General features: G+C 48.3%; 10 protein-coding genes across 10 annotated transcripts; 6 read left to right on the top strand and 4 right to left on the bottom strand.

The window, feature by feature from the left end:
- Window positions 1-1,295: 1,295 nt before the first annotated feature.
- On the top strand, window positions 1,296-8,142 carry EDB93DRAFT_1226780 (kinesin-domain-containing protein). Its single transcript, XM_041451229.1, has 9 exons — window positions 1,296-1,397; window positions 1,452-2,085; window positions 2,137-2,554; window positions 2,613-3,449; window positions 3,507-4,333; window positions 4,384-4,878; window positions 4,934-5,045; window positions 5,091-7,386; window positions 7,447-8,142. The coding sequence occupies exons 1-9, from the start codon at window positions 1,343-1,345 to the stop codon at window positions 7,701-7,703; spliced, it is 5,931 nt and encodes a 1,976-aa protein (XP_041307394.1). The 5' UTR covers window positions 1,296-1,342; the 3' UTR covers window positions 7,704-8,142.
- An 82-nt stretch (window positions 8,143-8,224) lies between these two features.
- Window positions 8,225-9,976, top strand: EDB93DRAFT_1147908 (uncharacterized protein). The gene is made up of 12 exons (XM_041449544.1): window positions 8,225-8,505; window positions 8,561-8,625; window positions 8,679-8,761; window positions 8,808-8,945; window positions 9,000-9,027; window positions 9,076-9,211; window positions 9,271-9,288; window positions 9,345-9,375; window positions 9,436-9,505; window positions 9,556-9,616; window positions 9,668-9,700; window positions 9,753-9,976. Exons 1-12 carry the CDS (start codon window positions 8,350-8,352, stop codon window positions 9,861-9,863), a joined length of 930 nt encoding a protein of 309 aa, XP_041307393.1. The 5' UTR covers window positions 8,225-8,349; the 3' UTR covers window positions 9,864-9,976.
- Window positions 9,977-10,098: 122 nt separating this feature from the next.
- Window positions 10,099-11,901, top strand: EDB93DRAFT_1147896 (white collar 2 type of transcription factor). Its single transcript, XM_041449543.1, has 5 exons — window positions 10,099-10,583; window positions 10,650-10,869; window positions 10,951-11,332; window positions 11,381-11,455; window positions 11,512-11,901. The coding sequence occupies exons 1-5, from the start codon at window positions 10,259-10,261 to the stop codon at window positions 11,617-11,619; spliced, it is 1,110 nt and encodes a 369-aa protein (XP_041307392.1). The 5' UTR covers window positions 10,099-10,258; the 3' UTR covers window positions 11,620-11,901.
- A 661-nt stretch (window positions 11,902-12,562) lies between these two features.
- Window positions 12,563-13,494, top strand: EDB93DRAFT_454307 (uncharacterized protein). The gene is made up of 2 exons (XM_041456424.1): window positions 12,563-12,626; window positions 12,691-13,494. Exon 2 carries the CDS (start codon window positions 12,919-12,921, stop codon window positions 13,447-13,449), a length of 531 nt encoding a protein of 176 aa, XP_041307391.1. The 5' UTR covers window positions 12,563-12,626; window positions 12,691-12,918; the 3' UTR covers window positions 13,450-13,494.
- A 214-nt stretch (window positions 13,495-13,708) lies between these two features.
- EDB93DRAFT_1250677 (WD40-repeat-containing domain protein) lies at window positions 13,709-15,169 on the top strand (the record flags this gene model as incomplete). Its single annotated transcript, XM_041453047.1, has 6 exons — window positions 13,709-13,781; window positions 13,821-13,927; window positions 13,982-14,202; window positions 14,260-14,442; window positions 14,493-14,620; window positions 14,673-15,169. The coding sequence occupies 6 exons, from the start codon at window positions 13,709-13,711 to the stop codon at window positions 15,167-15,169; spliced, it is 1,209 nt and encodes a 402-aa protein (XP_041307390.1).
- Window positions 15,170-15,232: 63 nt separating this feature from the next.
- Window positions 15,233-15,652, bottom strand: EDB93DRAFT_1085822 (DASH complex subunit Dad3-domain-containing protein; the record flags this gene model as incomplete). The annotated part of the gene is made up of 3 exons (XM_041445938.1): window positions 15,233-15,331; window positions 15,385-15,483; window positions 15,533-15,652. The coding sequence occupies 3 exons, from the start codon at window positions 15,650-15,652 to the stop codon at window positions 15,233-15,235; spliced, it is 318 nt and encodes a 105-aa protein (XP_041307389.1).
- A 563-nt stretch (window positions 15,653-16,215) lies between these two features.
- Window positions 16,216-17,583, top strand: EDB93DRAFT_1147881 (uncharacterized protein). Its single transcript, XM_041449542.1, has 3 exons — window positions 16,216-16,491; window positions 16,541-16,695; window positions 16,750-17,583. The coding sequence occupies exons 1-3, from the start codon at window positions 16,335-16,337 to the stop codon at window positions 17,365-17,367; spliced, it is 930 nt and encodes a 309-aa protein (XP_041307388.1). The 5' UTR covers window positions 16,216-16,334; the 3' UTR covers window positions 17,368-17,583.
- A 2,759-nt stretch (window positions 17,584-20,342) lies between these two features.
- Window positions 20,343-21,247, bottom strand: EDB93DRAFT_1147873 (uncharacterized protein; the record flags this gene model as incomplete). Its single annotated transcript, XM_041449541.1, has 2 exons — window positions 20,343-20,942; window positions 20,975-21,247. Coding segments are annotated over 2 exons (424 nt in total), but the record flags the coding sequence as incomplete, so codon positions are not given.
- Window positions 21,248-21,654: 407 nt separating this feature from the next.
- Window positions 21,655-22,436, bottom strand: EDB93DRAFT_454054 (uncharacterized protein). The gene is made up of 2 exons (XM_041456422.1): window positions 22,352-22,436; window positions 21,655-22,301 (listed from the first exon to the last, which is right to left on the bottom strand). Coding segments are annotated over exons 1-2 (447 nt in total). The 5' UTR covers window positions 22,353-22,436; the 3' UTR covers window positions 21,655-21,855.
- Window positions 22,437-23,763: 1,327 nt separating this feature from the next.
- On the bottom strand, window positions 23,764-26,473 carry EDB93DRAFT_454080 (heterokaryon incompatibility protein-domain-containing protein). The gene is made up of 3 exons (XM_041456423.1): window positions 26,303-26,473; window positions 26,025-26,242; window positions 23,764-25,977 (listed from the first exon to the last, which is right to left on the bottom strand). Exons 1-3 carry the CDS (start codon window positions 26,328-26,330, stop codon window positions 23,920-23,922), a joined length of 2,304 nt encoding a protein of 767 aa, XP_041307385.1. The 5' UTR covers window positions 26,331-26,473; the 3' UTR covers window positions 23,764-23,919.
- Between the last annotated feature and the right edge of the window lie 35 nt (window positions 26,474-26,508).

Genomic DNA, 26,508 nt, shown 5'->3' with positions numbered 1-26,508 from the left:
GCTGAGCACCAAGCTGCGCGCTCAAAGTGGCTAATTGCTCTACTTGTCACGCCCGCACCATTCCGTTCCACGATGCACCTTCGAATGTCTTAGTGTCAATATGCAAATACATCAATATTACCCTATCTTGAACGATGCTAGAACGCTCTTTTTTGTTGCTTCTGAGGCTTGGATAGTTACTTCTATCGCCCGCTAGCGAACCAGTTTCCCGAAATATCCTTCCTCGCACCATGGTATCTATTGGTCAAAAGCCATAGACAAAGGCCTTTGTCCTTGGTATTCTTGTACGTTTCGCAGACAACTGTAAGTGATGTCCCTAGCCCCATTTGCTACTCTAAGGCTGATTCTTTGTTATCGTTATTCGCCTTGTCGTCAGGTGATATCTGATATACATAATTAAGGCGCTTGCCCTTTTATGTATAAAAGGAATGTGCGCAAATGAACCTTGATGCATTTTCGCAGAGGAAAACGGACAGGAATATCCGTTTGACTGACAGATGTCCTATCATACCCACAGGAACAAGAAACCGGGCAATTTTTAAAAAAAATTAACATCACTTGAAACTTATCTTTAGGAAGCGGCTTCCGCTTTCATGTATGTGGGCTGAATGCGCTGATACAAACCAAATTTGTATCGATGCGGCTTTCCTGTTCTCTGATCAGAACGGAGTCAGGTCCTGAAATGAAGTTCGACAGCTTCTAGGATCCCGGGGGCCACACTACTTGCCAAGGGCCTTACATAACATCATTCGAGTCCCTTTTCTTTTTTTCTTACCATGTTTATGTGCTGAAAAAAATGCAGCATATAAGTTATTGGACTGAGAATACGATGAAGATTAATATTCACCATTTAAATTGAATGAGTGCAACCAGTTGAAGAGCGGCGGCGTGTCATCTTGATGCAGCGGCAATCATCGGTGGGAAAGGTACATAAGGTTCGAACTCGTCTGACACACATAGTCTCCTTTGAGTGCAAAAATTTTCTTGAAGGTACCAGTTCAAACGTTGGCCGAAGTTTTAGCTCAACTTCACCGAACGTAAATATGATGAGACCTGTACACCCTGAGTCCCTGACACGGGTGGATACGTTAATATGACCCCAAACGAAACGGACGTAAACTCAGGATAATTGCTGAATGATTGATCTCAGGACATGTCGAAGCAACGACTCGGAAACCATTTTCTTCGCTTGTACATATAGTCATAGCATCACGTATCACAACTTTAATCAGCCGCCCAAATTAGTCTTCGGGAGCGATTCGGCAATGTCCGTATACTTGGTGGTTGTACATATTGTGAGATTTGTGGTAAAGTCACTACACTAGTCCCGTCAACAATCGCGATGGCGCCCTCGTCATCGTTGTCGTCGTCGGGCGCGTCGACGTCCGTGCAAGTCGGTGAGCTTCGCACTAGACTTTTTATCTTACTTATTACTAATGTTCGGAATACAGCTCTGCGCATACGGCCAACGACTACACAGGACACTGTTTCCATTCCCGCTCGTTTTCAACGAACTGTCATTCATGGAACGTCTTCTACTAGCGTGACCGTAGATGCTTCCTCCGCCGCTCCTACTGCATCTGGTTCTGCTACTGCCGTCGCAACTCCATCCGCCGCCGGGAAAAAGCAGGTGTTCACCTTCGATCAAGTCCATCCTCCCACCGTTACCCAGCACTCACTCTTCACAAGCACTGCCCAACCCCTCATCTCCCGTTTTATGGAAGGTTTTAATTGCACAATTCTGGCCTACGGACAAACAAGCAGCGGAAAGACATTTACCATGACTGGTGTGGACCTTGATGCGGACCCCTCAGATCCTAATAATGGCATGGGCATTATACCGAGAGCTGTTTCTACTATATTCTCGCAGGCGAGAAAACTTAAAGAACAACGTGGCGGTACCTGGAATTACAGCATAAAAGGGTCATTTATAGAAGTGTATAACGAGGATTTGATTGACTTGCTTAGTTCCGACGAGGCAACTGGTTTGCGGCGCGAGGTACAGATTAGAGAAGGGAAAGATGGGTCTATAATCTGGGGTGGCCTGCGTGAAGTCACGGTGCGAAATAGCAATGAAGTCATGCAGTAAGTCTTCTTCCTTAATCAATGACTTAGCTGAGAAGACGAATTTTCTAGCCTTATCCGCCAGGGAACTGCGATAAGAAGGACAAATGAAACTGATATGAACGCTCAATCGTCTCGCTCCCATGCGATCTTTTCTCTGACACTGATTCAGAAGAAATACACTGGCTCGGGCGTACCAACTCGTTCATCTTCACCCTTACCACCTGGTGGCCGTTCCCCGTCGCGTCTTGCTCGTCCTGGATCAATATACACAGGTGGTAACTCTCCCAATGCAAGAGTATCGTCGCCTACTATGGGTAGGCCATCAACTCCGAGTTTCCAGGTAGCTATGGGTCGAGGCGGAGGATTGCGTCCTGCAAGTTCTCTTGGTCTTCGTCCCCCTGATAACCGTCAAGATGATGACGAAAGCAGCGAGTGGACAACTATAGTGTCCAAATTTCATTTTGTCGACCTGGCCGGTTCGGAGCGCGTATGTTATGCGTGCAATTTTGGTCTTGAAACTTTGATATGCTAAACTTCCCTTGCAGTTAAAACGTACCGCTGCTGCGGGAGAGCGAATCAAAGAGGGAATTTCCATCAACAGCGGCCTCCTCGCTCTCGGTAACGTCATATCGGCGCTAGGCGACCCTTCACGTGCGAAGTCGCATACTAACTCTCATGTCCCCTATCGCGACTCCAAGCTCACCCGCCTCCTTCAAGACTCGCTTGGTGGCAATGCTCACACACTCATGATAGCTTGTGTCAGTCCCACGGAGTGGAACGTCGGTGAAACTGTCAACACTTTGAAGTATGCCAACCGCGCCCGAAATATCAAGAATCGTGCGGTTGTCAACGAAAAGGAGGATGGTTGGGATGATATCGAATGGCTACAAGGAACGGTCACTCGTCTTCGCAAGGAGGTCAAACAACTTAAAGAAGGTGGCACCATCATTCCTCGGAATCCCTCTTCAGCCGTTGGTGAGGTGACGGAGGGAAACTCCAAAAAGATTCTTGCACAAATGACAGACCTCCAGAATAATTACGAGAGTCTACGCGAGAAATACGTGGAGCGGACGGAAGACCTCGCTCGCTTACGCCGCGAGATTGGCGAGCGTCACCGCACATCATCTGGCGGGACTGTTGGCGGTACAGGTAAATACGAAGAAATTGTTGGACCGGTCATCGAGGAATACGAGAAGACCATCAGCGCTATGGAGGCCGAGTTAGGCCTCAATCGCGCTGCGCTCAGACTCACCAATGACATGATGGAGGAAAAAGAAGAAGAACTTGCCCAGATTTCCGAGAGACATTCTGTGACTGAATTATACGTTGAAGAGCTTCGCACGCGGCTGGCGAAGCTTACGGAACGGGAAGCATCAACTGAGGTTCGCAACGATTTTATTAAATAAAAGCGCATTTCTAATTAAATTCATTCAACGCAGGCTTATGTCCGTGACCTAGAGGAGAAGATGAAGTCTTTCGACGAAACATCTTTGTCATCGAGCGAGTCCTTGACTGACCTGAAGCGCGAGGTCTCCCGCTATAAAGAAGCCGAATCACACTCAACCTCATACATAGCTGACCTCGAGGCTCGCCTCGCCCGTTCCGACGAATCGGTGCTTACCTTGCAACAGACGATCGAGCGACTCGAGAATGACTGTGAACGTCGAAGAGAGGAGGTAGATAATCTGACGACACGCTTGGAGAATCTTAGCCGGGACGGTGCTAGTTGGCGGACTGATCTCGAAGAAAGGGAGAGGAAGGTCAAAGAACTGGAGCAGAAGATGGAAGCCTGGGAACGAAAGAGGAAGGAGGCCAATGAAGATCGCATACGGCTTGGTGACGTGGTTGGTGAGGTTGAATCGGCGAAACGTAGTCTCGAGTCCCTGAACGGGGGGAGCACCAAAGTCAGCTTCCCTAGTACTTCCGGTGCCAGCACGCCTACTGCTGTGAACCTTTCCGTCGAGAATCAATTGGTCGCCCTGCAGCAAACTCACGCTGCGACACTCATGGATCTCTCGTCTGTTTCCAAGAAGTACCAGGATGCCCTTCAGGAGATTGCCGATCTTGCTGCTCAAATTCAGGAAGCTAAACTCAGCAATCCAACGATCCCGGAGACTTCGGCCGTTGATAAATTGGACACCCCAGTATTCCGTCGTCGAATGACGTCTTCCAGGAGTCGAGAGGGCCTTGCTGAGCCTCCATATGATGCAGCTGGTAGGCGTCTTTTCTTCAGGCAAGCAGCCTCCGTAGATTCTCTCCATGGAAGGTGTGTTATGATTGACATCTGTCTTTCATGGAATTTGATTTTTTTTGCAGGGCGGTACATCAGTCGTTACCGCAATCACTTTCGCTTTCACAGGAGCTCTCATCAGTGAGGTCTCGAGAGACTTCGGTATCAAGCCACGGAAGCAGTGGTTCCGTCTCGTACTCTCCAACGCATCGTCCGAACCTCTCCATATCTCTTTCTAGTGTTACTGGTACTACCACTCCTACTGAACAGCGCTCTGCAGTGAGCATGGAGAAGGAGATCATGCGCTTACAAGAAGTTCTTAGGGAGCGTGAAACTGAAATTAGCGCTCTCGAGTCTTCGTTGAAGGAAAGGGAACAGGCAACACCAATTCCTGTTGAACCGCATGTTCTCCAATGCACAGAGGCCGATGATTTGACACACCTTTCGCCCAAGACGATTCAGAAGTTCGACGCCGTTCGAAAGAGCATGAAGCTACATCACAATCTCATTTCTGATGTCGACGTCGACATACCTGACAACGATGTCGATGAATCGCTTGACAGGTTAAATGAACTCATGCTGTATGTTCATAGCATATGTCTTATTCTGTTTTCTAATTTCTCGTTTATTGTCTAGGTCTATGGCACAAAAGGAGTCTCAGCACAAAGAACTCGTTGATTCTCTTCATGGTCAACTTGCTCTGGTGCAACGTGCGCACGATGAATTGACCAATCTTTCTAGGGATCAGGTAGGCAGGCAACTCGGGTACCTATCAAAGACTGACAGTATGCAGGCGCTGAACATGTCGACCGAACTTGAAGGTCTTCGTGCCACACACAACGAAGATCTTTTGGAGTTGGAGACAGTCAAGCAGCGTGAGGCAGAGCTTCTCGCATCCATCAAGACAGCTCACGAGAGTCACGCTGCCGAGCTTGCGGGGCTCAGGTCTGAACACGAAGATGCTCTTCGTGCGAAGGGAATCGAGGTTGAGGAGCTAATCTCTCGCTTGAAAAGCGAGCATGAGACATCTCTTGGTACTTTACGAGATCAGTTGTCAGAGGCATCCGCAGCTCTGGAGAAGGCCCTCGAGGAGCATGAGAGTGCATTCGGCAAGCTGCAGACTGAACACAACGAGGTCCTCCAGCGACATTCTCAGGAGGCTAAGGAGATTCTAGAGCGTACTATGGAAGAGCATCAGCACGCCATGGCCAAATCCGAGGCCGAGCACGCAGAAGTCTTGAAGTCCAAAGACGAGCAAGCGGCTATCGACCTCCACCGCACCGAAGAGGAGTACTACAATGCGCTCACTAAACTTCGCAAGGACCACACAGATGCTTTGCAAAGGCAAGCCACCGAGGCCGCTGCGATGCTTGAGCGTTTGCGTGAGGATCACGCTAGCGAGCTTCGCATGTCTGAGAAAGCTCGTGAATGTTCCCTATCGGAGTCGGAGTCGTCTCGTGATTCGGCGCTCCGTGAACTTCAGGATGAGCATGCTGCTGCCATTGCGAGAAAGGAGGCTGCGTATGCGGAGGATGTAGAGAAACTCAAAACTGAGCATGCGCGCCTCCTTTCGAACAAAGAGGAGGACTACAGAGCAAGGCGTGAGCATTTGAAATCTGAGCATGCCACTGCCATGGCTGTCCTCAGGGAGGAGTCGGAAGCCCAAGTCGAGCAGCTCACGAAGTCCCTGGCGCGTCTGGAAGAAGAAACGGCTGCTACAGTGGTGAAGTTGCGCGAGGAGCATGCATCTGCTACTCAGATTCTGACAGAACAGCATGGAGTGTCACTGCTACAGATCACTCGTGACCACGAGGAAGAGACTGCTCGGCTCAAGTTGTTGCATGACTCTGAACTCAACGACGCGGTTGCAAAGGCTCAGGAAGAACGTGCATCCCTGCTCACCTCTCACGCAGCGGCAATCGCGAATCTCGAATCTGAACACCAGATGTTACTCGCCGAAGTTCAAGCGTCCCTTGTCGCTGCTCAAGCCAAGCACGCTTCCGACCTCCAAGAGTCTCAAACAGCAAGTGAGGTTATGCTTGCAGAGGAACGGAAACGCCTTGCTGCCACTGTTGCCAACCTTGAGCAGAAACACTCTGATGAGCGTGATACTCTTCGCATGGAGCAAGATCATCTCCGTCAAGAACTGGAGTCCCACAAAGTCGCGATCCTGGATGTTCAAGAACAAAGTGAACGAGGAGTGCTTGCAGAGAGACAGCGTTCACAGTCGGCAGTTACTGAGCTCCAGGAGAAGTACTCTACTGAACGCACCACGATGCGCGAGGACTACAACACGCTTGTTCAGGAGCTCGCGACTCACAAAGCTGCTGCAAGCGAATTGGTGACTGTACGTGCACATTACGAATTGGCTGTGTCCGAACAGACGACTGCCATGGCATCCTTGGAGAAAAGTTTGGCTGGTACACAATCAGAAAACGTAGACCTTCAGGCGCAGGTAACCAAACTGATGGCTGAACTGGAGAGGACGCGGTCAGAACGAGCCACGTTTATCCAGGAAGCATCCAAGCGCGAATCGTTGGTTGACGAGCTTGATAGACATCGCTCCCTTATCGCTGAGCTGCAAGAGACTCTTGAGCGTGTTAAAGACGAGAAAGATAACTTGCAGTTGGAAAGGAACAAGCAGGAAACTGTTATGCGCGACATGCAAATGCAGATTGCACGCACACCGATCATTCAGGAGACCTCGACACCGCGATCAACACCTGATCGCAATGTTCCCTTTACTCGTCTCAACGGCATGACCTCCAAGCTTCCTCCCCCGACTCCCCCACCATCCATGCCACCTCCGCCAGCACCGAAAACTCAGGAATCCCAATTCAGTTTATCTTCTCAATCTTCTAATGTGTCTTCGAAAGACTCTACCGAATCTTCTGCTACGTCGGTTGCCTCTGCACTAGACTCCAAGGCCATCGCTGCCAAGCTGGAGGATCAAGCGAAGCATATTGATGAACAGGAGGTGATGATCAAAACACTTAACAAACAGCTATCGCACTGTGAGAGTGATTTGGCTACTCACATGGACCTTGTGAGCACGCTAGAGACGTCGTTGAGCGAATCTGAGAAGAATCGTATGTATCTTTCCTTGCTTACCATAGCGTTTGAGCTAACCATTTATATTTATCTTGCAGTTCGCAAAGCGCGTATGCAAGCAACGGAGCTTGCGAGGGAACGAGACTCGCTCAATTCCCAAATTGAGGGCCTTCGCAACGAGTTACAGGAAGCGCGCCGTGAGGTTGTTACTGTTCGGAAATCGATTGTAGAAGAAAAACAGTCCCTCGAATCGCGTCTTGACGAGGAACGACGTGCGAAGGAACGCGCTCGTGCTCAGCTCGACTCTCGGATGGAGGAGTTACAAAAACGAAAGTCGAAGTTTGCCTGTCTATAGCGTGCCTGTCGCATTCATATCTTTTTGGCCTGTGAGTTATTGCAACTTATATCGGACCACTATGCTATCCTTTTTGCACCTTGCTTATTATACCAATTTTCGCGAGCTGCGATATCAGTTAGCGTTTATGTCTCTTGTGTCCTATACCCCTTGGAGCTAGTTTATCGCGTCTACTATGGGTATCCCTTGGTATGTTTGTCCGTACCCTGTTATAATATGATGCAGTTCGGATCTTTGTTAACTCGTGTTTCGGTTATGATCCGCCTGAACGTGTGTCGTTACCGTGGCGTTTATGTCGGTCGCTGTTCGCGAGTCATGCAGAACATGCCCTCGGACATTTCAGCATGGGAACCTAGTAAAAAAAATACTACACGCTGTCTAGTTGTTCTACCAGCCAAGCTTCGAATTCACAAAATCAAAGGTGTTCGAAGTCGATATGATTTTTTTGTTGTAAACATCGTTGAACAATGGTTTGAGGAATAATTTTCCCCGCGGTCGTATTCCCCGCAAATTTGAGGTGGAGAAATTTCGTAAGTGACGTTGCTGTCGGACCGGCTTATTATGTAGCATACCAATGCTAGGCTAAGGCGGCGACTTTAAATTCCACTTCACAAACTTTGTCTCCTCCCACCCTCCGTCTCCCACTATGTCCTTCATCTTTTTTGCTCGTGCTGCTCCCGCCGTCCGGCGGTCAACAATCCTCACTCGCACTGCTCAGTCTTGTATGAGATTCCAGAGTACTGCGCCAACAAAACTGAAACACGTTCCTCGCGTTCTTCCTTCGTTCTCTCTTGAGGGAAAGGTGAGCTTTTCTGTTTCATCCTTTGGCTCGATTGAGCGTTCTAACTGTTTTCCAGGTCTGTCTAGTCACTGGTGCTGCCAGAGGTCTAGGTAATGAATTCTGTCGTGCATTCATACAATCGTTCGTCATTTTAGACTAACCGTGATGAAGGACTGATACATTTTGTATCGTAGTGGATGCACGGAACTAGCTATTGTGGATCTGAAGGAGAGTGAGGCGCAAGCTGCGGCTGCTGAACTAGTCTCAAACGCATGCCGTTCGTAGTCTGCTGTGTTCTGATGACACTACTGAAGAGCACCAAGTTAACAGCGACATGACCCCGGAAGACTTTAACGTGATTGGCGTAGGATGCGACGTGTCATCAGAGCTATCAGTGCAGCGCGCATTTGAGCAAGTCATGGATACGTACGGACGATTGGATTCGGTGGTTGCATCTGCAGGTAAGTCAGTCCGTTTGCCGCAAGGAACACGAAATAATCTGATGTAATACTCAGGAATTGTGGAGAACTATTCTGCATTTGAGTAAGTTGCGTCCGATTGGAGCGCTTTGTGGAGCTGACAACCTGACAGTTACCCATTCGATCGAATAAAGCGCTTGTATGACATCAACGTTCACGGAGCTTTCTTTACTGCGCGAGAAGCTGCTCGGAACATGATTCCTCAAGGAGGAGGCTCCATCGTCCTTGTTGCTAGTATGAGTGCATCGGTATGTTGATCTGTGCAGACGTTCCTTTGCGAAATGCCACTGATGATGTGTCGGTGCAGATTATCAACATCCCGCAGGTGAGTCATTGATGCCTCAATAAACTCGGCGAGAGGATCTAACGCCTCGGGAATAGCCGCAAACACCTTACAATGCTTCAAAAGCGGGTGTGTCCACATTCCACAATCCCTGGGAATAAGGTCACTGATACGATATCATTCTGATAGCGGTCCGTCACATGGCGTCAAGTTTGGGAGTGGAGTGGGCAAAGAAGGGTGTACGAGTTAATACGCTGAGGTTCGTCTTACGTTTTCCGGGCTAACTTGTGGCTGATACACGTCATGAAGTCCTGGATACATGTTGACAAAGCTTACCAAAACGATCCTCGCTCATGACCAAGATCTGAAGGTTGGTGCACGTTGGGTAAACTTGCTCGCTTGAAAGCTAATGGTAGTACAGAAAACCTGGGAGAGTCTGACGCCTATGGGCAAGGTGAGATCAACCTTTAAGATTTAAACGTCCTGTTGACTGGGAGAACAACTAGATGGGTGAACCAGAGGACCTGGCTGGTGCCATTGTCTTCCTGGCAAGTGACGCATCTAAATTTATGACCGGTGCCGAAGTCCGCGTGGATGGAGGCTATTGCGTTATCTGAGCCAGTCATTCTTGTTCTTGGATCGTATCAAATGTTGGGAGTATATCACATAGAGTTTTTTCACTAGAGTAATTTCAGCTGTTTATAATACATGGTTTTAGTGTGTCCCGCTTCATGGTTGTGAGCCAAAAAAACGCGGATTCGGCTAGACGAGTCCTCGATGCAATTACGTGATTGAATGTTGTTGAGAAAAGTTCTGCAACACTCTCGTCGCTTCGAACTATGAAGAACATTACGAGATGGGGATAAGTTACCAAAAAGGGGGTAACCATTAGTCGATGGGTCAAGCTGAATGACATCATCGGTAGGTGCTATTTAGACTTTCGATCCCGCATCGAGTTTTTCACCCTCCTTTCTACTTAAACACGCTTTCTCAATTGATCAGAGTCAAAATCATGTCCCCAAATTCGCAAAATCCTAATGTCACCCATAGGCCTTCCTCCTTGTCCAGATCCCAAAACACGGCACCCTCCTTAACATCCAATATGTCTAGTAACATACCCAGCTCCGTTTCCAACGCAGCGAACTCTATGTCGTCTACCTTTGAATTCACCAAGCGGAAACGCTGGGCAGATCTTCTGATACATGAATTGTCAGAGGCGATTATTTTTGTGCTCTCCAACGAGTGCAAGGTCTTATTTTGCTCAAGGGCCGTCTCAGAATTACTGGGTTGGCGTGATACAGAACTTATTGACAAGGATCTCGTTGACTTCGCCAACGGTAAGCATGTTTACTGTGTTTCAATCGTGTTACCCGCGTGTGCTCATTTGTCATTCATTTCTTCAGGCGAAGATAAGCATGCTTTCCGTGCGTCGTTTGAACAATCACTGCGCTTGCGCATGGAAATGCTGTCATATGTTCGGTTCAAATGTCAAAGCGAGTATGCTTTCCCTGCCAAGGAGGTTCTCTTCGAAGTCAAGGGTTACCCTCACTACATCGATGGTGAACAATACGCGCGTTGCTTCTTTGCAGTGGCAAAACCGTATCCGAGTCGGAACACAGCAATGTAAGTGCATAAGCATGAACACATAAGTCAAATTTAGCACGGTTTCTCAGCTGTCTGATGGAATGTTCTTATACTCAATAGGTTAAACACATTTCTTGAGCTCAAGATTGAAAATGAACGGTTGCAACAGCGCCTCGCAGATCTCAGAGTCCGGATGCCGCCACCTTCTGTTGCTCATACTGGTCAATCGATGGCTTCCATGTATTCTACATCTTCCAGTCCATGTGGGCCTGTCCCAACGGTGACCCACCGCCCTGTGCGCGATTTCCCCGCCACGTGTTATACCACCCATCAGACCAACACGTCGTATGACGATTTGGTGACACAAACAAATCACCATCAACCACGGGGCTTCGCTGATTCTCCCAACGTGCTCACATATGGTAGCTACGCTCTTGCCGGTCAACAAGCGCAACAGCCAACAGAAGACAATTATGGCGACGATGCTGCCAGAAGGAAAAGAGTGTGTATCGCTATCGAACGGGAGTATCTGACCTTATCGACGACCCAGATCCGCAAGATGCACGCTGCCGAACAATACGTTTGCGTTACATGTGGGCGTACTGATTCCCCAGAATGGCGCAAGGTCTGTGGCTTGCATCTTTCATATTCCATAGTTGAATTGGACCGATATATTCTCAGGGCCCTCAAGGGCCAAAAACCCTTTGCAATGCCTGTGGTTTGCGATGGGCAAAACAAGTCCGCACCAAACAGGATGAGGAACAACCTAGCGCTGGACCTAGCACCTGAATTCTGTTCCGTGTCATTCGGCACGTCACACCTGATAGCATACCGCCTATCACGGACACATTTTTCTCTCAGTTGATGTTGAGGGTTAGGGTGGCGTGCGGCGGCCATCTTGTTCATGATGGGCCTGCGAAAATAATCGCCGAGTTGTTTTGGAACACTTTACGATATCAGTTTCTTGCATAGAACTCTTATATACACGGATACGTAATATGTATATTAACCATTATGCTCTTGAACCGACCCGTGCGCGTGATGGGTCTGAACCTACAAGTTGGCGCGCCGCGACTCGTCGCTATATTGGAAGTCCGTGAAGTGAGGCTTGGACCTCTCATTCGTGACTTTTGTTTATAACGCTTAATTTAAAAGCACTACTTCACTGAGAACGTTCTACATCATATACTGGCATGTTTCAACTTGAAACAAAAAATCCGTTCAACGAGACATTATGGAGATCGTATTTTCAGCGAATCACCGCCTTGGTCCCTGCCGATATCGGACATTAAATTTTACAGCAGCTACTACAGTTGATTCAGAACGCTGAACTTGGGGCGTCACCATGGCACCTGGTGGCGTCTACTAACCCTAACTTGAGGTATGGGTCCAGGATTCAAGCTGCATGAATATTTCAGTAGTACACAAGGTCTGATTATATATTTTCCGAGTTCCTGATGCTAATTTCATTGTACAGGTCACGCAGCATATTCTTAAAGACCGAAGCAAGGGTCTGTATGTGTTTCGCAGGGATTTCGTTAAGAGGAAGCTGCCCAGAAAAAAAGCCGAAAACCATAGCAATAATATTAATGTTCGGCCCTCGTGCCCTGAAGAAGACATCGTATTCCGACGGCTCGTTATCATACAATCGTAAGTATGACCTCGTCACTATCGTCGGCTACCAAGAGATGCGGACAATGATTGAACTGACTGCACGAATTAAAGAACACATTGCAGGAAATCCAGCCAGCCCAAGGTTCGCGGGAGTAAACAAATGGGGAGATGTATCGGAAATGGCCAGTCTGTATGAAGTCTGTACAGACTCCGCGCAAACTTAGTCTTGGGACGTTCTGTGATCAGAAAGTTCCGGGCACAATGTCTGCATCATCGCAACTACCCTGCTGGAGTCTACGTCAGCCATCATCACGCATCCCGTCATCTATGTCAACCGTCATGCCAATCGTCATCATTATCAGCTTGCTGTCACGGTTCTAGTCATCTGGAGGGACGACATGACAGCCGTTGACTGAGAGCTGCAGACAACGACACGGGTAGGAAATAGGCAAACACAGAGGAAGTAGCAGACAGATGGGCAAGCGTGAGAGACTCGGCGCTCGCAAGGATCAGAAGAGTGAAGGTAAAGACCCTGATGGCTGTCCCAGGCAAGCAGGGCATTGTGCGGCCTGGACAGATTTTCCCGCACTTTCTGGATTCAAGCAACCCACTGACACGACACAAATCTGCATCCAATTTGTAGACTTTACGCAGACCAGTCAAATCCCGCACTTTCTGAAGAAATGGGCGAGCGTCGGTAGCTTCAACTTCAAGCTGATTCCAAAAAATGCCACCAAAACTTTCTGCAACCTCCGGTTCCTCCTAACCCGGGCACTCGATACCACCACGTTGGATACATCCGTCATCTCACACTGGTTTCAGCATTCCCGCACCACGTGCACCATATACATATATTCTTTTCGCTCAGTCCCCATGTCCGTCATAGGCTTCACAAGTTATCTATCCATACCCGCTGGCATATTCACTTACTACGTCCCCAGCAATATTTTACACAGCCTGAATGATTTGCATTTGGCTCTACATGATTCTGCGTGCATACTGTAGCTTGCAGATTTACTAATAGCATCCCCCTAATCCTGTTGGTTGAAATCCACATCGCGAACTGAGTCCAATGTCTGCCGAGAAGCCGAGCAGACTCAGTGTGACTGCCTGTTACCATTTGTGACATAAGTGTGACTCACGATTCAGACATACGAATAGGCCGTTTCGTAAACCGTAGTACTAGTGTAAACGGACTTACACTCATCTGCAGAGTAGACTGCTCGTCCTCTGCGTTAAATTCTGCCAAATTAGTTACGACACCATGTCTGCGCCAGAAGTATATTCAATCGCCAAAACTCCAGTGACGTGCCACGCATTCAACGCGGACCGCAGCCGTACGTCCTACCCCGAAGTATCTTTTGAATGCTAAGCAGCGAGCATATCCTTCGACGCAGAGGTTGCTGTGAGCTTGAATGACAACAACGTCCAGATTTATGCCAAGGAGGGCAAAGAGTGGATTTTATCCGAGACACTCTCCGAGGTGTGTCATGCTCACTACTGGTCCTTTAACATGTAATGACCACTGATTCTTCAGCACGATAAACTGATCACGTCTATCGATTGGGCCCCGAATTCTAACCGCATCGTCACCGCCTCACAAGATCGCAATGCATACGTTTGGTCCCTCTCTCCCGATCCGCTTACTGGAAAGTTGATCTGGAAGCCTACCTTGGTGCTTCTTCGTATCAACAGAGCCGCCACCTTTGTCCGTTGGAGCCCTAATGAAGATAAATTTGCAGTTGCCAGTGGTGCGAGGTACGTATCCTCTTCTTTGCCAGATGATGTCATTTTATCAAATATATCTACACGCAGGGCGATTGCTATTTGTTCATTTGATCCCGAGAACAATTGGTGGGTGGCAAGGCAGCTCAAGAAACCAATCAGATCGACCGTCCTGTCTGTCGATTGGCATCCGAACAATGTCTTGTTGGCTGCAGGGAGCGCTGATATGAAAGCACGTGTGTTCTCCGCTTACATCAAAGATGTGGACAAGAGGTAATGACGTGTTCTAGATTGCAATGATATCGTTTACATTTAATCTGTAGGCCATCGCCTACCATCTGGGGCGAGAAGCTTCCCTTCAACACTATCTGTGGAGAATACAGCAGCCCCGCAGGTGGATGGGTTCACGCAGTCGGATTTTCTCCTTCTGGAGATGTCCTAGCTTTTGCTAGTAAGTTGCAGCATATTGACGTTGTCAGCGGGAAAACCCACGATTTTCACAGGTCATGACAGTTCCATCAGCATCGTTTACCCTGGTGGTCCGACGATTTACAACATTCGCATTAGTTCTCTGCCATACGTAACTTTATCTTGGACTTCCGAAGATGCCCTGGTTGCTGCTGGCCACGATTGTCAACCTGTTGTTTTCTCCGGCTCGGAGCAGGGTTGGGCTCTTATTGGCACTTTAGATGATGTCACCTCTTCTGGTGCATCGAAGGCTCATGGTGCAAGGGCTGGGACTGTTGGGAGGTTGAACAGTGCAGCGTTCAACACGTTCAGGAATGCGGATACGCGTGGACAAAGTGGAGGAGACAGTTCTTCTGATACGGAACTGCTCACCGTGCATCAGAACACGATCACTAGCGTCAGGCCGTACGCGTATGGTGGCGAGGGAATTGTTAGTAGGGTGAGCACCACGGGAGTGGATGGAAAGCTTGTCATCTGGGATGTTAATGCCGTGTCGGCCCTCACTGGAAAGATGGGCGGCTTAAGGGTTTAACGCTATGATAATTGTACAGTGAATAACGTGGTAGTAAGAGTGCACGAAATAATTGAATGAGTATCATCTTCGTAGAGTAGTATCAGCCATCGCGTACGGGTATCCACCCTCAGCTTCCTGGACTGGCTGCTCGTTGATGACGCCCCAGACTGATGCTTTGAACTGTACCATCTAGATCAGCCTGAAATTGCAGAAGTAAAGGGGTATCGGAATACCAAGGTCAAGACCAAGCCCATTTTTCTCTCCAACACTCTTAAACGCGCAATAAGATTCTCATCTGGCCCCTCTGATAGTTGTTTCGTGGTAACGGTCAGCTGCCGCACAGATTCATCTCATTGACACTCGAAGAGGTATGGGACCCACATCTTTGACGTGTTGTGATAGTTTTGCGTACTCCCAGAGAACATCTGCCTCGAGTGTGGTCAGACTGGGGTGCGATTCGTACGGGTTCGCGTCGAATATGCCGACGAGGGGCCCAGACATGATTGTGAAACCCACAAAAGATTGGTCGGAAGTAGGTATTACCAGATGCTAAACTTTGCGAGACCCGCAATCTTGAAGTTTGGGTTGTCTCAAGTATGTGTGCGGTAGAGCGGTAAAGTTCCTTTTTGGACTCCCGAACCGGCGGAAAACAAGATCATTGAGTCCGAATTGATACCGCGCGATACTATAAACGAGTATGTTTTATGAGACCAACTCTCCTGTAACGCTGAAGAGGTTGCCGCTATTCCCTAGGATCGTCATAGTGGTGGAATCGTGTACGCGTAAAAAAAGCCCAACAAGAGCCTCGAAGAATCAACAAGGCGTTGTAGCTTGCCGGCTCCTACTCAACGCGCGAGGCATAAATCGTTTACCCGCGTTTGCTAATGAGTATTAGCTTGATTTAAAACATTTGCTCTTGTCTTGTTCTATGCGGCCATACGCGATCCTACGCGATCATGTCTGCTCACGAAAAATAATTTTATCCGATACTTCCGAATTACCAACTGTTTCTCACGGTCGAAAACTGGCTCAAAGTTGCCTTATTTGGTTATCCCTCCTTGGACGCAACAATATCAGCATGCTCCCCTAGTAAACAATAGTCCTGGGATAGCCCGATCCCTTAAAATACAACGGGTGTTTGTCTCTTGATTTACTCCGTCTTCACTTCCTAACATCATCACACATGCATTCGCCCCCTGTAACTTCATCACGTCCATTCGCACCAAGACCCTTCCCTCCTCCATCCCTCACTGATGTCCCTCATGAATATATCGTCGACCAGCTCAGAACTCTCGCGTCTCACTACTGGGATAGGCCCCAGACCGCAGATTGTACCATCAGTATGTTTTTAAATCTTTTATTGACCGAACCTTCTCATCTCTTCGGCAGTCGTACCTGTTCCACATCATCGACCACGTCCAGCAAATGATTCCCCAACCACTTCGTCAGACTCTTCACCGGAGCCCTCACCGAGTATTCAGGTAGACACTGGAAGACGGGTCACAGAACCTACTATCCATGCCGTACCTCGAATGAAGTTAAGAGTGAGTCATGCTGTTCATCGAAGACGCATCGTCCTTATTGTTTTGCGTTCGTAGTTACATATGGACTACCTCTCTTCGCATTCAACGTTATTACGAGGTCTCTTCAGTGGTGCATCGCCCAATGATCTCATTCACACTGGCGCCACTCAACCCCGACCCCGACATCCTCCCCTGCATGTTCCAGACAGCCGTCTTCCTTCTCTTCTACCTTCTCCGCCGTCGCACCCTACTCTATTTCTCCCCGTTCCTGATCCATCCTCCATACGTCTCATTTTTCATTGGATGTACTTTGGGCAGACGACGCTCATGGAAGACTGTCTAAATCGGGGTGTCATCCACTGGGAGGGGATCGCGCGCAACGTGGAGTACTTGGGGCTTCCCACAGATATAAAAGTGTTCCTGGGGCGGTGGTACAGGAACTGGCTTCTTCCGGCTCACAGCCGGGGCGGTTATGCGACCTATTCGCTCACGGATGATGACGATTCTGACATTGAGCTGGAACTCGATGATGATGACGATGATGACGACGAGACGGATGACGACGACTACTCAGCTGATATCTCATGCGCGGAGGATGATGTAGATGCCATCGCAGATTTCGAGCGGGGCCGTACGCGAACGATACGCCCCTTGGCGCGGCTATGCGGGAAGTTACAGATGTGTGGAGTATGACAGGCATCTGACAAGAGTCCTTACGAATAGTTCAATGTATTTCATAATGATTTGGTCTATCTTTATTCATTCTGTACGATACCCCCATTTTCACAAAGTTTGAGAATTTCACCGTGTGGCGCCCCGCTATCCTAAAGTGCGCTTATGTGATACCAAAGTTCTCGCCGTAATCCATACAATTGTCCCTCCTGTGTCAGATACAAAAGTCGAGACAGAGCTTCTTATAATTAATCATGCAATTGTTCTCCAAACCTTCGCGAGCGTCAATCTCACGCAAAACGTGTAGGCTAAACAGAAGCGAATATCCCCCACACGGGAGCGCGAAAAGGTCGACTAACCCCACTTGAACTGCACCGCGATCCGTATTAGGAAAGAGAGAAGAGCGGTTTGACAGCGGAATCAAACAAAGGCGACCCTTTCCACATCCGGGTTTCACTCCGGCGACCGACTCGGAGTACTGCGCAATCATGCTACTCACTTTCATCCCTTTCCAATCAGAGAACATAATGCAATGCAGGTGAGTCATCAACAAGAAATGCAGAGGGGCATCTGAGACATCCAGATACAAGTCTTGATCCAAGTCTAGTACTATATACGGGACTCCCAACAGGAAGCTCGTCCGAATGTGTGAAGGCGCTACAGAAAGGAGGCCCGTCAGCCCCCGCGTTCCGAATTTCCATTAGTCCATCTTGACATGGTGATTTCTATTCTCGAGATGACGTAGCGGCCGGCCTGCATTTTACCTCAGTCGGTGTCGTCGAGCCATGCGTGTTCAAGAGCGGAAGTATCATCACCCTTGACTGAAGGTCTGTGACGATGCATTTCAGGAAGGCGTTCGCGCGGATGCCGTTGCACGACACTTGTACCTGTCAGACGCGATCCTTTTAAATATTCTGGTTTTCCCTGTCAAAGAACGGCCGAAAGAGATGCAGGGGAATGTATCGAAACAGATAAATGGTAGTGGCTGAACCCTTGGTAATCATTTCGTACAATCCGATGTCTCCCGTCCACTTGTCAAATAGACAAGACCTCAGGGGCCATATGAGGCGGGGATCCAATAATCAGCCATCACTGTCAGCTGGACGTGCACGTCCATATGGACAAGACCTCAGGGGCCATATGAGGCAGTAATCAGCCACCATCAACTGGACGTGCACGTCCAAAATATGTCGTTGACAGTTCACCGTCAGGTTTAACGAGTATTTCGGCTGGATTGAGGTCACAGTAAACAACTCCGTTCACGACGAAAAAGAGGTGAGCGGAAATGAAAACGGTCAGTCCCGGTATCGAGGGGTCCGCGTATTTAGATAACGTTCTGGAAACAACATGTAAATTCAAGCACGAGGCCAAGGGCCAACTAGTCTAGAAGGTACCTATGACTACATTCACCCAGGACCATCCAGGCGTATGCATTCTCTCGGCATCGTAGGGTGTTTCTAACTGAAATACGTATGTTAGAAATGTGACCAGCCTCAGTGAAATGTATACAACCGATTGATTAGTCTGCCGTAGTGAGACCCTAAGAGAATGAAAACAGTCATTCCTTATGAATCAGTTTCCAAGGACTAACAATGACCCTGTGGCGCTCCGAGTCGGAATCAACATGCGAATATATTCAAGATCCTCTAGGGTTAGTACTGGCCCTGGGCGAGGGTCAGATGCATCAGACGGCAGCACGTCACAGGTCTAGCTATGTAACCTGGTAATGACGTGACTATGATACAATGTCAGTGAATTTGTCTAGAATCCTAGGAAGCACGTACTGCCAATGATAGATGTGACAGCTTGAAGCATGAGTAAATCTTTCGAGGACTTGCTCCCGAACATGCACGCGTTTGGGAGTCCGAACAGGATATTTGGTGGTGGGTGCCGCACGCGATAACGTCTAAACTTGGATTATACAATTCTGAAGCTTTCTAGCTGCATGATAACGGATGAGGAAGTAGTTGGCCGCAAGTAATAAGATACTGGATCGTCGGATCGACGTAATGCCACATAGGTAAGGACGAAATGGTTGGTTCCATGGAAGTAATCGAGGTGAGGTGGTTTCACCTGAGCTACTTACATATACAAACGACGTTATACCTCCAATACCTGTACTCAAGGAACGAGATAACATCATGTAGATCATCGTAAAGATTAGTGATGACCGTCGGCGCAATAGACAATGAGCCAGAAGCAAGTCTAGCAACCAGCGTGCTTTATCGTTGCATGAGGATTGATGCTCGATGACATAGGTTCTGGAGTGGTGAATGGCGCGGAGATAGCAGCCTGTGACTGTGCTTGCGAAGATGCGGCTGGGCCTGAGGCACGCCGCTGGATTGCTATGTGATATTGCTATCGGGAAGGGCGTGAGGTATTTGCAGTAGGGTTTCTCGGAGTTCTCTCTTGATAAAGCGTTTCATGAAGATTTCGAACATACGTGAAGAAGAAAGTGAAGCCAGGCGGAATTGAACGTTCGAAAGGGAGGAGAGGAACATACACGTTTGCTCTTGGTGTAAGGACCGTCAAATACTGGTGAGCGAGGTCGATATCTACACCGCTTGGTCTGTCAGAGAAATAGTTGGTTATGAAAGTGTCGCGTACAACGAATGACGACTTGTCACTCTGGTCCAAAAGTTCGTCGAGGCCAACTTCTTTTAATGTCGCAACGACATCCGAAGTGTATGCCAGTGCGTTGTGGTCATTGCCGGCAACAACTAGTAATTTCCATCGGGCGAAAAAGGACGCGCAGGACACTATCAGTGAGGAGTGGACTGATGAGCTGGTTGTTGTCGAAATTCCATAATGTTCAAGTTATGCTATCATAGGATGTGCTTCAAGTTCAAGAGGCTCGATGTCATGCGCATCTTGCCAAATGCACACTGTCACCGGTCTATTGCCTGATCTGCTTACGATATCGCGAACCACGTGCCACGTCCTTTTATATCACGACGTCTGACATCATGTTGGTCTCTTATTTATAACTACGTGCTCACCTGTATAACGCTCAAAAGAATCATACCTTCATCCTTGTCAATCTTGTTCGATTCGTCTCAGTGTTACTTGCCGTCTTCCCGGCGAGTTTCCAGTAATGCAACTTGAACTTTACGGCTGCACGCTTACTCTGGATAGTACACAGTGAAATGACTGCATATGGAAGGTCCCATTCCCGCTACTCGATGCAATATCTATCCAAACCCGGCGCAGTACATTTGAGCCCCGAAGCTCCGCTGAACTCTGGTCTGGCGGCGCAGTCTCCTGAGCGTGCATGCGATGAATCGAAGACTCTCGCATCGCTGCGGCAGTTGATTGGATCTATTGTCAGCCAAGCTAGAGACAGGCGATGATCGAAAACACAGTTCAAGTATTATATATCAGTTCTCAACAGGGAGTTGGTAGGTACACAGTCCAAACATATGTGTTGGGTGGAACGATTCTAACACTATAAAACCCACTCTGTAAACCCCCAATTGGTAGTACGGTCAGGCAACATCTTGAGTTCGCTCGCATAGACTATGCCAACATATGCAAGATGATCATCCTTGCGCATCTTCCACTCACAGCCATCATCATGTACCACAACCGCTAAAGTCCTCCCACTTTGTCCTGGTATTGTGCTGTGCACACGAGAACCTCATAAACGTTATATCCCAGGTAAGCACCATTAGCGCCACCTGTAGATGCACGACAGATGAAGCCAAGCCAACCATTTTTCTCGACGCATTCCCATTTTTGTGATGCAGCGCCTTCCCAATAACGGATGCACACAGATGAGCCGTCGACAGTGACTGCTACTTCGGCACCTTTCACACTCAGGCAAGGATTGTCTTGATCAGAGTATGGGTGAATCGCATAGGTTTTTCCGGGTATGGGGGTCACGGTTTTATAAAGGTCCATCTCTAAGCAAAGATGAGTATGTTAGATGCTTCCGAGCCTGCGAAGGTACATACTGAGTAAGACAATAGCGGTATCAAATAGAGCAGTGATAGTAGGCTATGTGATTGCCTATCTGTGACAGGAATCAATAGGGCATGAATAAACAATGAACGTCAAGCAATGGGGTACACACAGAAACTTATCGGTATGAAAGCGTTGTTCCATCCATTGCCTCAAAAGCTTCGCTATATAACGGCTTTCTTCATGCTTTCCCAATGGAGCATCGCCAACTGGGGGGTAAAATGATCCTGCCATGACCAAATTTTCGTCTATCGCCTGATCTGCTTATGATAGCATACTTACTCTCATGAAATGACTGCGTGCGGAAGGTCCCATTCCCGCTACTCGATGCAATATCTATCCAAACCCGTCGCAGTCTCCTAAGCATGTATAGGATGAATTAAAGACTCTCGCATTGCAGTTCATTGGATCTATTGTCAGCCAAGCTAGAGACAGGTACAAAACGATGATTTGAAAACACGGTCGAAAGTACTATACATCAGTTCTCAACAGGGAGTTGGTAGGTACACAGTCCAAACATAGGTATTGGGTGGAACGATTCTAACACTATCAAACCCACTCTGTAAACCCCCACTTGGTAGTACGGTCACGCAACATCTTGAGTTCGTTCGCATTGACCATGCCGACATATGCAAGATGATCATCCTTGCGCATCTGCCATGCACAGCCATCATCATGTAACACAACAGAAAAGTCCTCCCACTTGTCCTGGTTTTGTGCGGTGCACACGAGAACCTCATAAACGTTAAATCCCAGGTAAGCACCAGTAGGGCTAGCTGTGGATGCACGACAGATGAAGCCAAGCCAACCATTTTTCTCGACGCATTCCCATTTTTGGAATGTAGTGCCTTCCCAAAGACGGATGCACACATTTGAGCCCTCGACAGTGACTGCTACATCGGCGCCGTTCCCACTAGCATGCTCTTTATCAGAGTATGGGTGAATCGCATAGGTTCTTCCGGGTATGGGGGTCACGGTTTTAAAAAGCTGCATCACTAAGCAAAGATGAGTATGTCAGATGCTTCCGAGCCTGCGAGGTACGTACTGGCGGTATCAAACAGAGCAGTGATAGTAGGCTGTGTGATTGGCTATCTGTGACAGGAATGAATAAACAATCGACGTCAAGCAATGGGGTACATACAGAGACTTATCGATATGAAAGTGTTGTTCCATCCATCGCCTCAAAAGCCTCGCTATATAACGGCTTTCTTCATGCCTTCCCAATGGAGCATCGCCAACTTGGGGGTAAAACGGTCCCCTCCCCATGACCAAAATTTCACAAGCAGTACACGTATTCGGCCTTGCTGGCTGAGCCCGAGACGTACTAACCGCCATTCTTCGGCATAGCACCAGCGAGAAACTGTGACAGAATGGGTCGAAGTGGAGCAGATATCCGTCACCTCGTGCACTTGAATCATTGGGCCATGCCATCATGATTGCATCGAAATAATATTATATATTCAATGCATCGTGCACTTGATGTGATGGTGATGAGTCTCATGCACTGCCAGATACTGATCCTGATTAATGGATGAATACTTAGTATACAACGCCATCCAAAGCCTGTAACATACCAGGAGCCCAGTGGTTTCTGATTGTACCAGACAGCATTGTGTTTAAACTCCTATCCTGAAATAGCGAGATCCGTTAGTTGGGCAAAGAAGCACCATGAAAGCCCAGCTGGAGCAAAGAAGACAAGAAGTTTGGAACACCATATCAGTGAACCTTAGTTTAAGTGCTCTGATGAGCTGCGGAAAAGACCCATGGAACTCCTTCAGTTAACGTAGTCTGATAGGCTGCCACCTCGTATCCATATAACTCAAGTCTGAGGAGCAAAAATCTCAACATCGCGCGCGATGTTAGTAGTACTCACCAGCTAAAACTTTGGTAGATATGACGAGGGTAGATCACATCGAGGTAGTAGTAAACGGGACAGTCCAAGTAATCACCAATTGCTTATGTAACAGATGTAGTTATTATTCTGCCATCGTTCACGCGTTCACGTGTCTACTATGAATTATCGTCCGTCTCGTCTTGTACTAATGAACGTTTGATATGGTGATCATTCAACGATTAATGGTATTATCTTTGACAAATATTATAAAAGCTTCCAATACATCTAGTCGAGGAATGTACGAGATTTCGGGTTATACGCGCAAGCGTGATACGATCTTTTGCCTATCAAATCTCCCTGGGCCCTACATCGCTCTCCTTGATGGCAGCTCAGCATTACATTTGCAGAGAGTGATCCAGGCCACCCCAGAACAGACCGATGTCTGGGGATCTATGTTTCTCGAATGAGCGGCACTAACATCCTTGCCACAGAAGGGCTAAGAAGACTTCTCTCTCGGTAGAAAGAAGCACCGTCGCAGGATACAAAACAGAACAATGGTAGGGAAGTTAGCAGAATCTACTGTCCCGTGAGTTAGCAGATCAGAGCATGATAAATATGCAAGACCGTACACAACCTGGACATATCAATGAATTTAAGATCCTTCCAACCATCGAGATACACTATCACGGCTAGCCATTATCGAAGAAACACTACCTTTTCCTCCGGCTGTGAAGCATTCCAGGAGACTTCATGAATGACGCCCAACCCAACACGTTGCATCAAACCTCATTCTGACTGACCGCCATCACATGCAAGACGCATTCATGGTAATACCCGAGACTCTGTTCGTCGTACACGCCACGCGTACCAGTACGGGAAAGAACGATGAACTCGAGAGACGGTGAAGGCGTAGGGTCCAATGGAAGGACCGCAGTGCCAACCCAAATGGGAGGGGAAGATGCGGTGGAGAGAATATTGAAGAGACCGTGGTGGAGACACGCACTCGAATCATCATTTTCTTCGCTACCTCGCCATGCAATGCTAAAGTGGCTCGAGGTCGTGCGGAAAATGAGGGTGCCTGGTGCTAGCGGTCGACGTATGTCTAGCGTCAGCTCCGTTGGATCTAAAATCCTTGATGGGGGGGAATATGCCAACTTCTCTTCCTCTGTCATGGGAATCGAAACAATCCGGGAAACCCGGGAAACATGAAGCAGCACTGTAGCACCACTATCGTCCACAATGTACCAAGAATCGACAAACGTTTCTACCACCGACGGTTCGCCGCTACCGTTGACGATACCCAAATACCGATGCTCTGACATGTAGTCAACAGCACCACGCCATGCAGCCCATGTCCAAGAAGGCGGAAGTAAACTGCCTCCATCAGGGAACGAACGACGAGCGCGAGGTGTGTGTGGATCGTGTTGCCAGAGAAGCGCGTGATGCAGATCCGTCAACATCATTCCACAGTGAAAGACTCTAACGGGATCACCGAGCTTGAAGCCTATTGTCAGAGCATTTGTCACTCCAGTGATAGCATCAATGATATCTGATTCCACGGTGAGATTGCGTCGTGTACACTCCCTGACGGCCCACATGTAAGTCCCAAAGGGGTTCGCCTGAGGGAAGTATTCTCCACGTGAATTCCGAAGAAAGTTGTGAGAGTGGCCCTTGCTTTCAGCGACGATGTCTTCGCAGAAAACATCACGCCGGCACTGGAAATAGACCTGATGTTCAGTGAAGTATATCTGTCTGCGGGAGAGCGCGCTCTCTTGATAGGTCCAACAACGCGTATTCCATACGGACGAAGCAAGAGCCTCCGCAAGTCTTGGAGGTCCCACACAGAGATGAAATCCTTGAACAACCTCAATATGCTGTTTTAGTGTTCTAGTTCGTGGCCGGCATCCTGGGATAGGGGCTCGAGCCGATGCGCCGCCAGCGGCCACTATCGTGAGATAAGAAAGGCCGTAAACTAAATCCATAGATTTTATCTGAGTGATTTTGTCCTGCAAACAATCTTGAATGATGCATAGAGCGTCGATCCATAGGTATCGGAGACCAAGTTGTCGAACGAATAGAATAGAATCAGTTATGGTCTCCGGAAAGGTTGCCGAGTTCAACCCGCCAGGTGTGGAGCGCTTCGCTATATTATCCGTCGTCGTCCGATACTCTGTGCTGACGACTCCCCATACGTAACTGAGGGCAATATAACGACAGCTAGAAGGTGCAGGAACCAGGGTCATCGAGACCACGTCCACCAGTCTCACATAGTTTGGTAGGTTCTTATCCTCTCCGTCGTCCATGCTCCACACATTATGACAATCATCCCCATGGTTCTCCCGACACAGCTTAATCCACTTCTTTACCAGATCGATGTCCACAGTGTTCTTCAGCCTGCGACAATGAAGATCGGTTGGCCTCCCGAACTTGAAAGCGTCTTCTTGCATAAGGAAGATGCTAAGCGAACCTGCTGTGGCCCTTGAAGCAGGATATCTCTCCCAAAAGTCCGTTAGGCCATCCATATCGATGTGGAGACGGTAGCAACGGAATGTGGGTGGGGGGTAAAAGGGTCCCCGAAGACAACCGCAAGGCATCGAGAACAGCCGACATTGAATCCCTGAGAGATCGAAGTCAGGGAAATTGTCCAACATCCATGTTCGACGGACGTGAAAGGATATGAGGCGGCAAAAATTGCATTGGTACGATTTTTGTAAGATGGACGAAAGTGAATCGAGTGGGATTTCTTGTGTCTCTGGGATACCATCAAAGAAGATACGGTAAAAATCCAAATTTTGACAGACAGAACATAGTGATGCATTGTTGTCAGTATGATCTCTCTGTTAATCTTCAATTAGTCCGCTGCGGTGGCAAAGGAGTTCCTCACCTGAAGTTTAGTTCGTATTTGGTCTGGGTTTAGTTCGGTATTCCCATCGGACGGGGCATTTGCTTTCAGTTTGAACCTCAGGACGACCAATAGCCAGATGACCAAAACTTCTAGAGCAACCCCTGCAATAATTCCAACAAGAGCCGAGACATGTGTGGAGACCGGGCTAAGAGTGTCAAGAACGCCAAAAGATGGTACTGTAGGCCCTTCGTGGTTACCTGAGAAGTGCCTGAACGATGAATGTGTAAAAAAAAAAATGATGAAAGCAGGATACCCACCTGACAGAGTTGCACTATAGAAGGTCATGTGATGTGCGATGAATTTGGTTTGACTCCTCGCGGTTGCAGCAAGACGAGGAGACGTAGATGAGGCTGTAAAATCATGAGCGCTAATACAAAGGTGCAGCAGCCGAGTCCAATGTTGCCATTTTGCTTATTTCCTTCACGTGACACCTGATGATAGCGCGAACTTGGTACTATCACTC

The sequence above is a fragment of the Suillus bovinus genome (genome assembly GCF_016758785.1).
Source record: "Suillus bovinus strain UH-Sbo-P2 chromosome Unknown EDB93scaffold_30, whole genome shotgun sequence".
NCBI classification, from domain to species: Eukaryota; Fungi; Basidiomycota; class Agaricomycetes; order Boletales; family Suillaceae; genus Suillus; species Suillus bovinus.
This window is presented reverse-complemented; position numbering and strand designations above follow the sequence as displayed.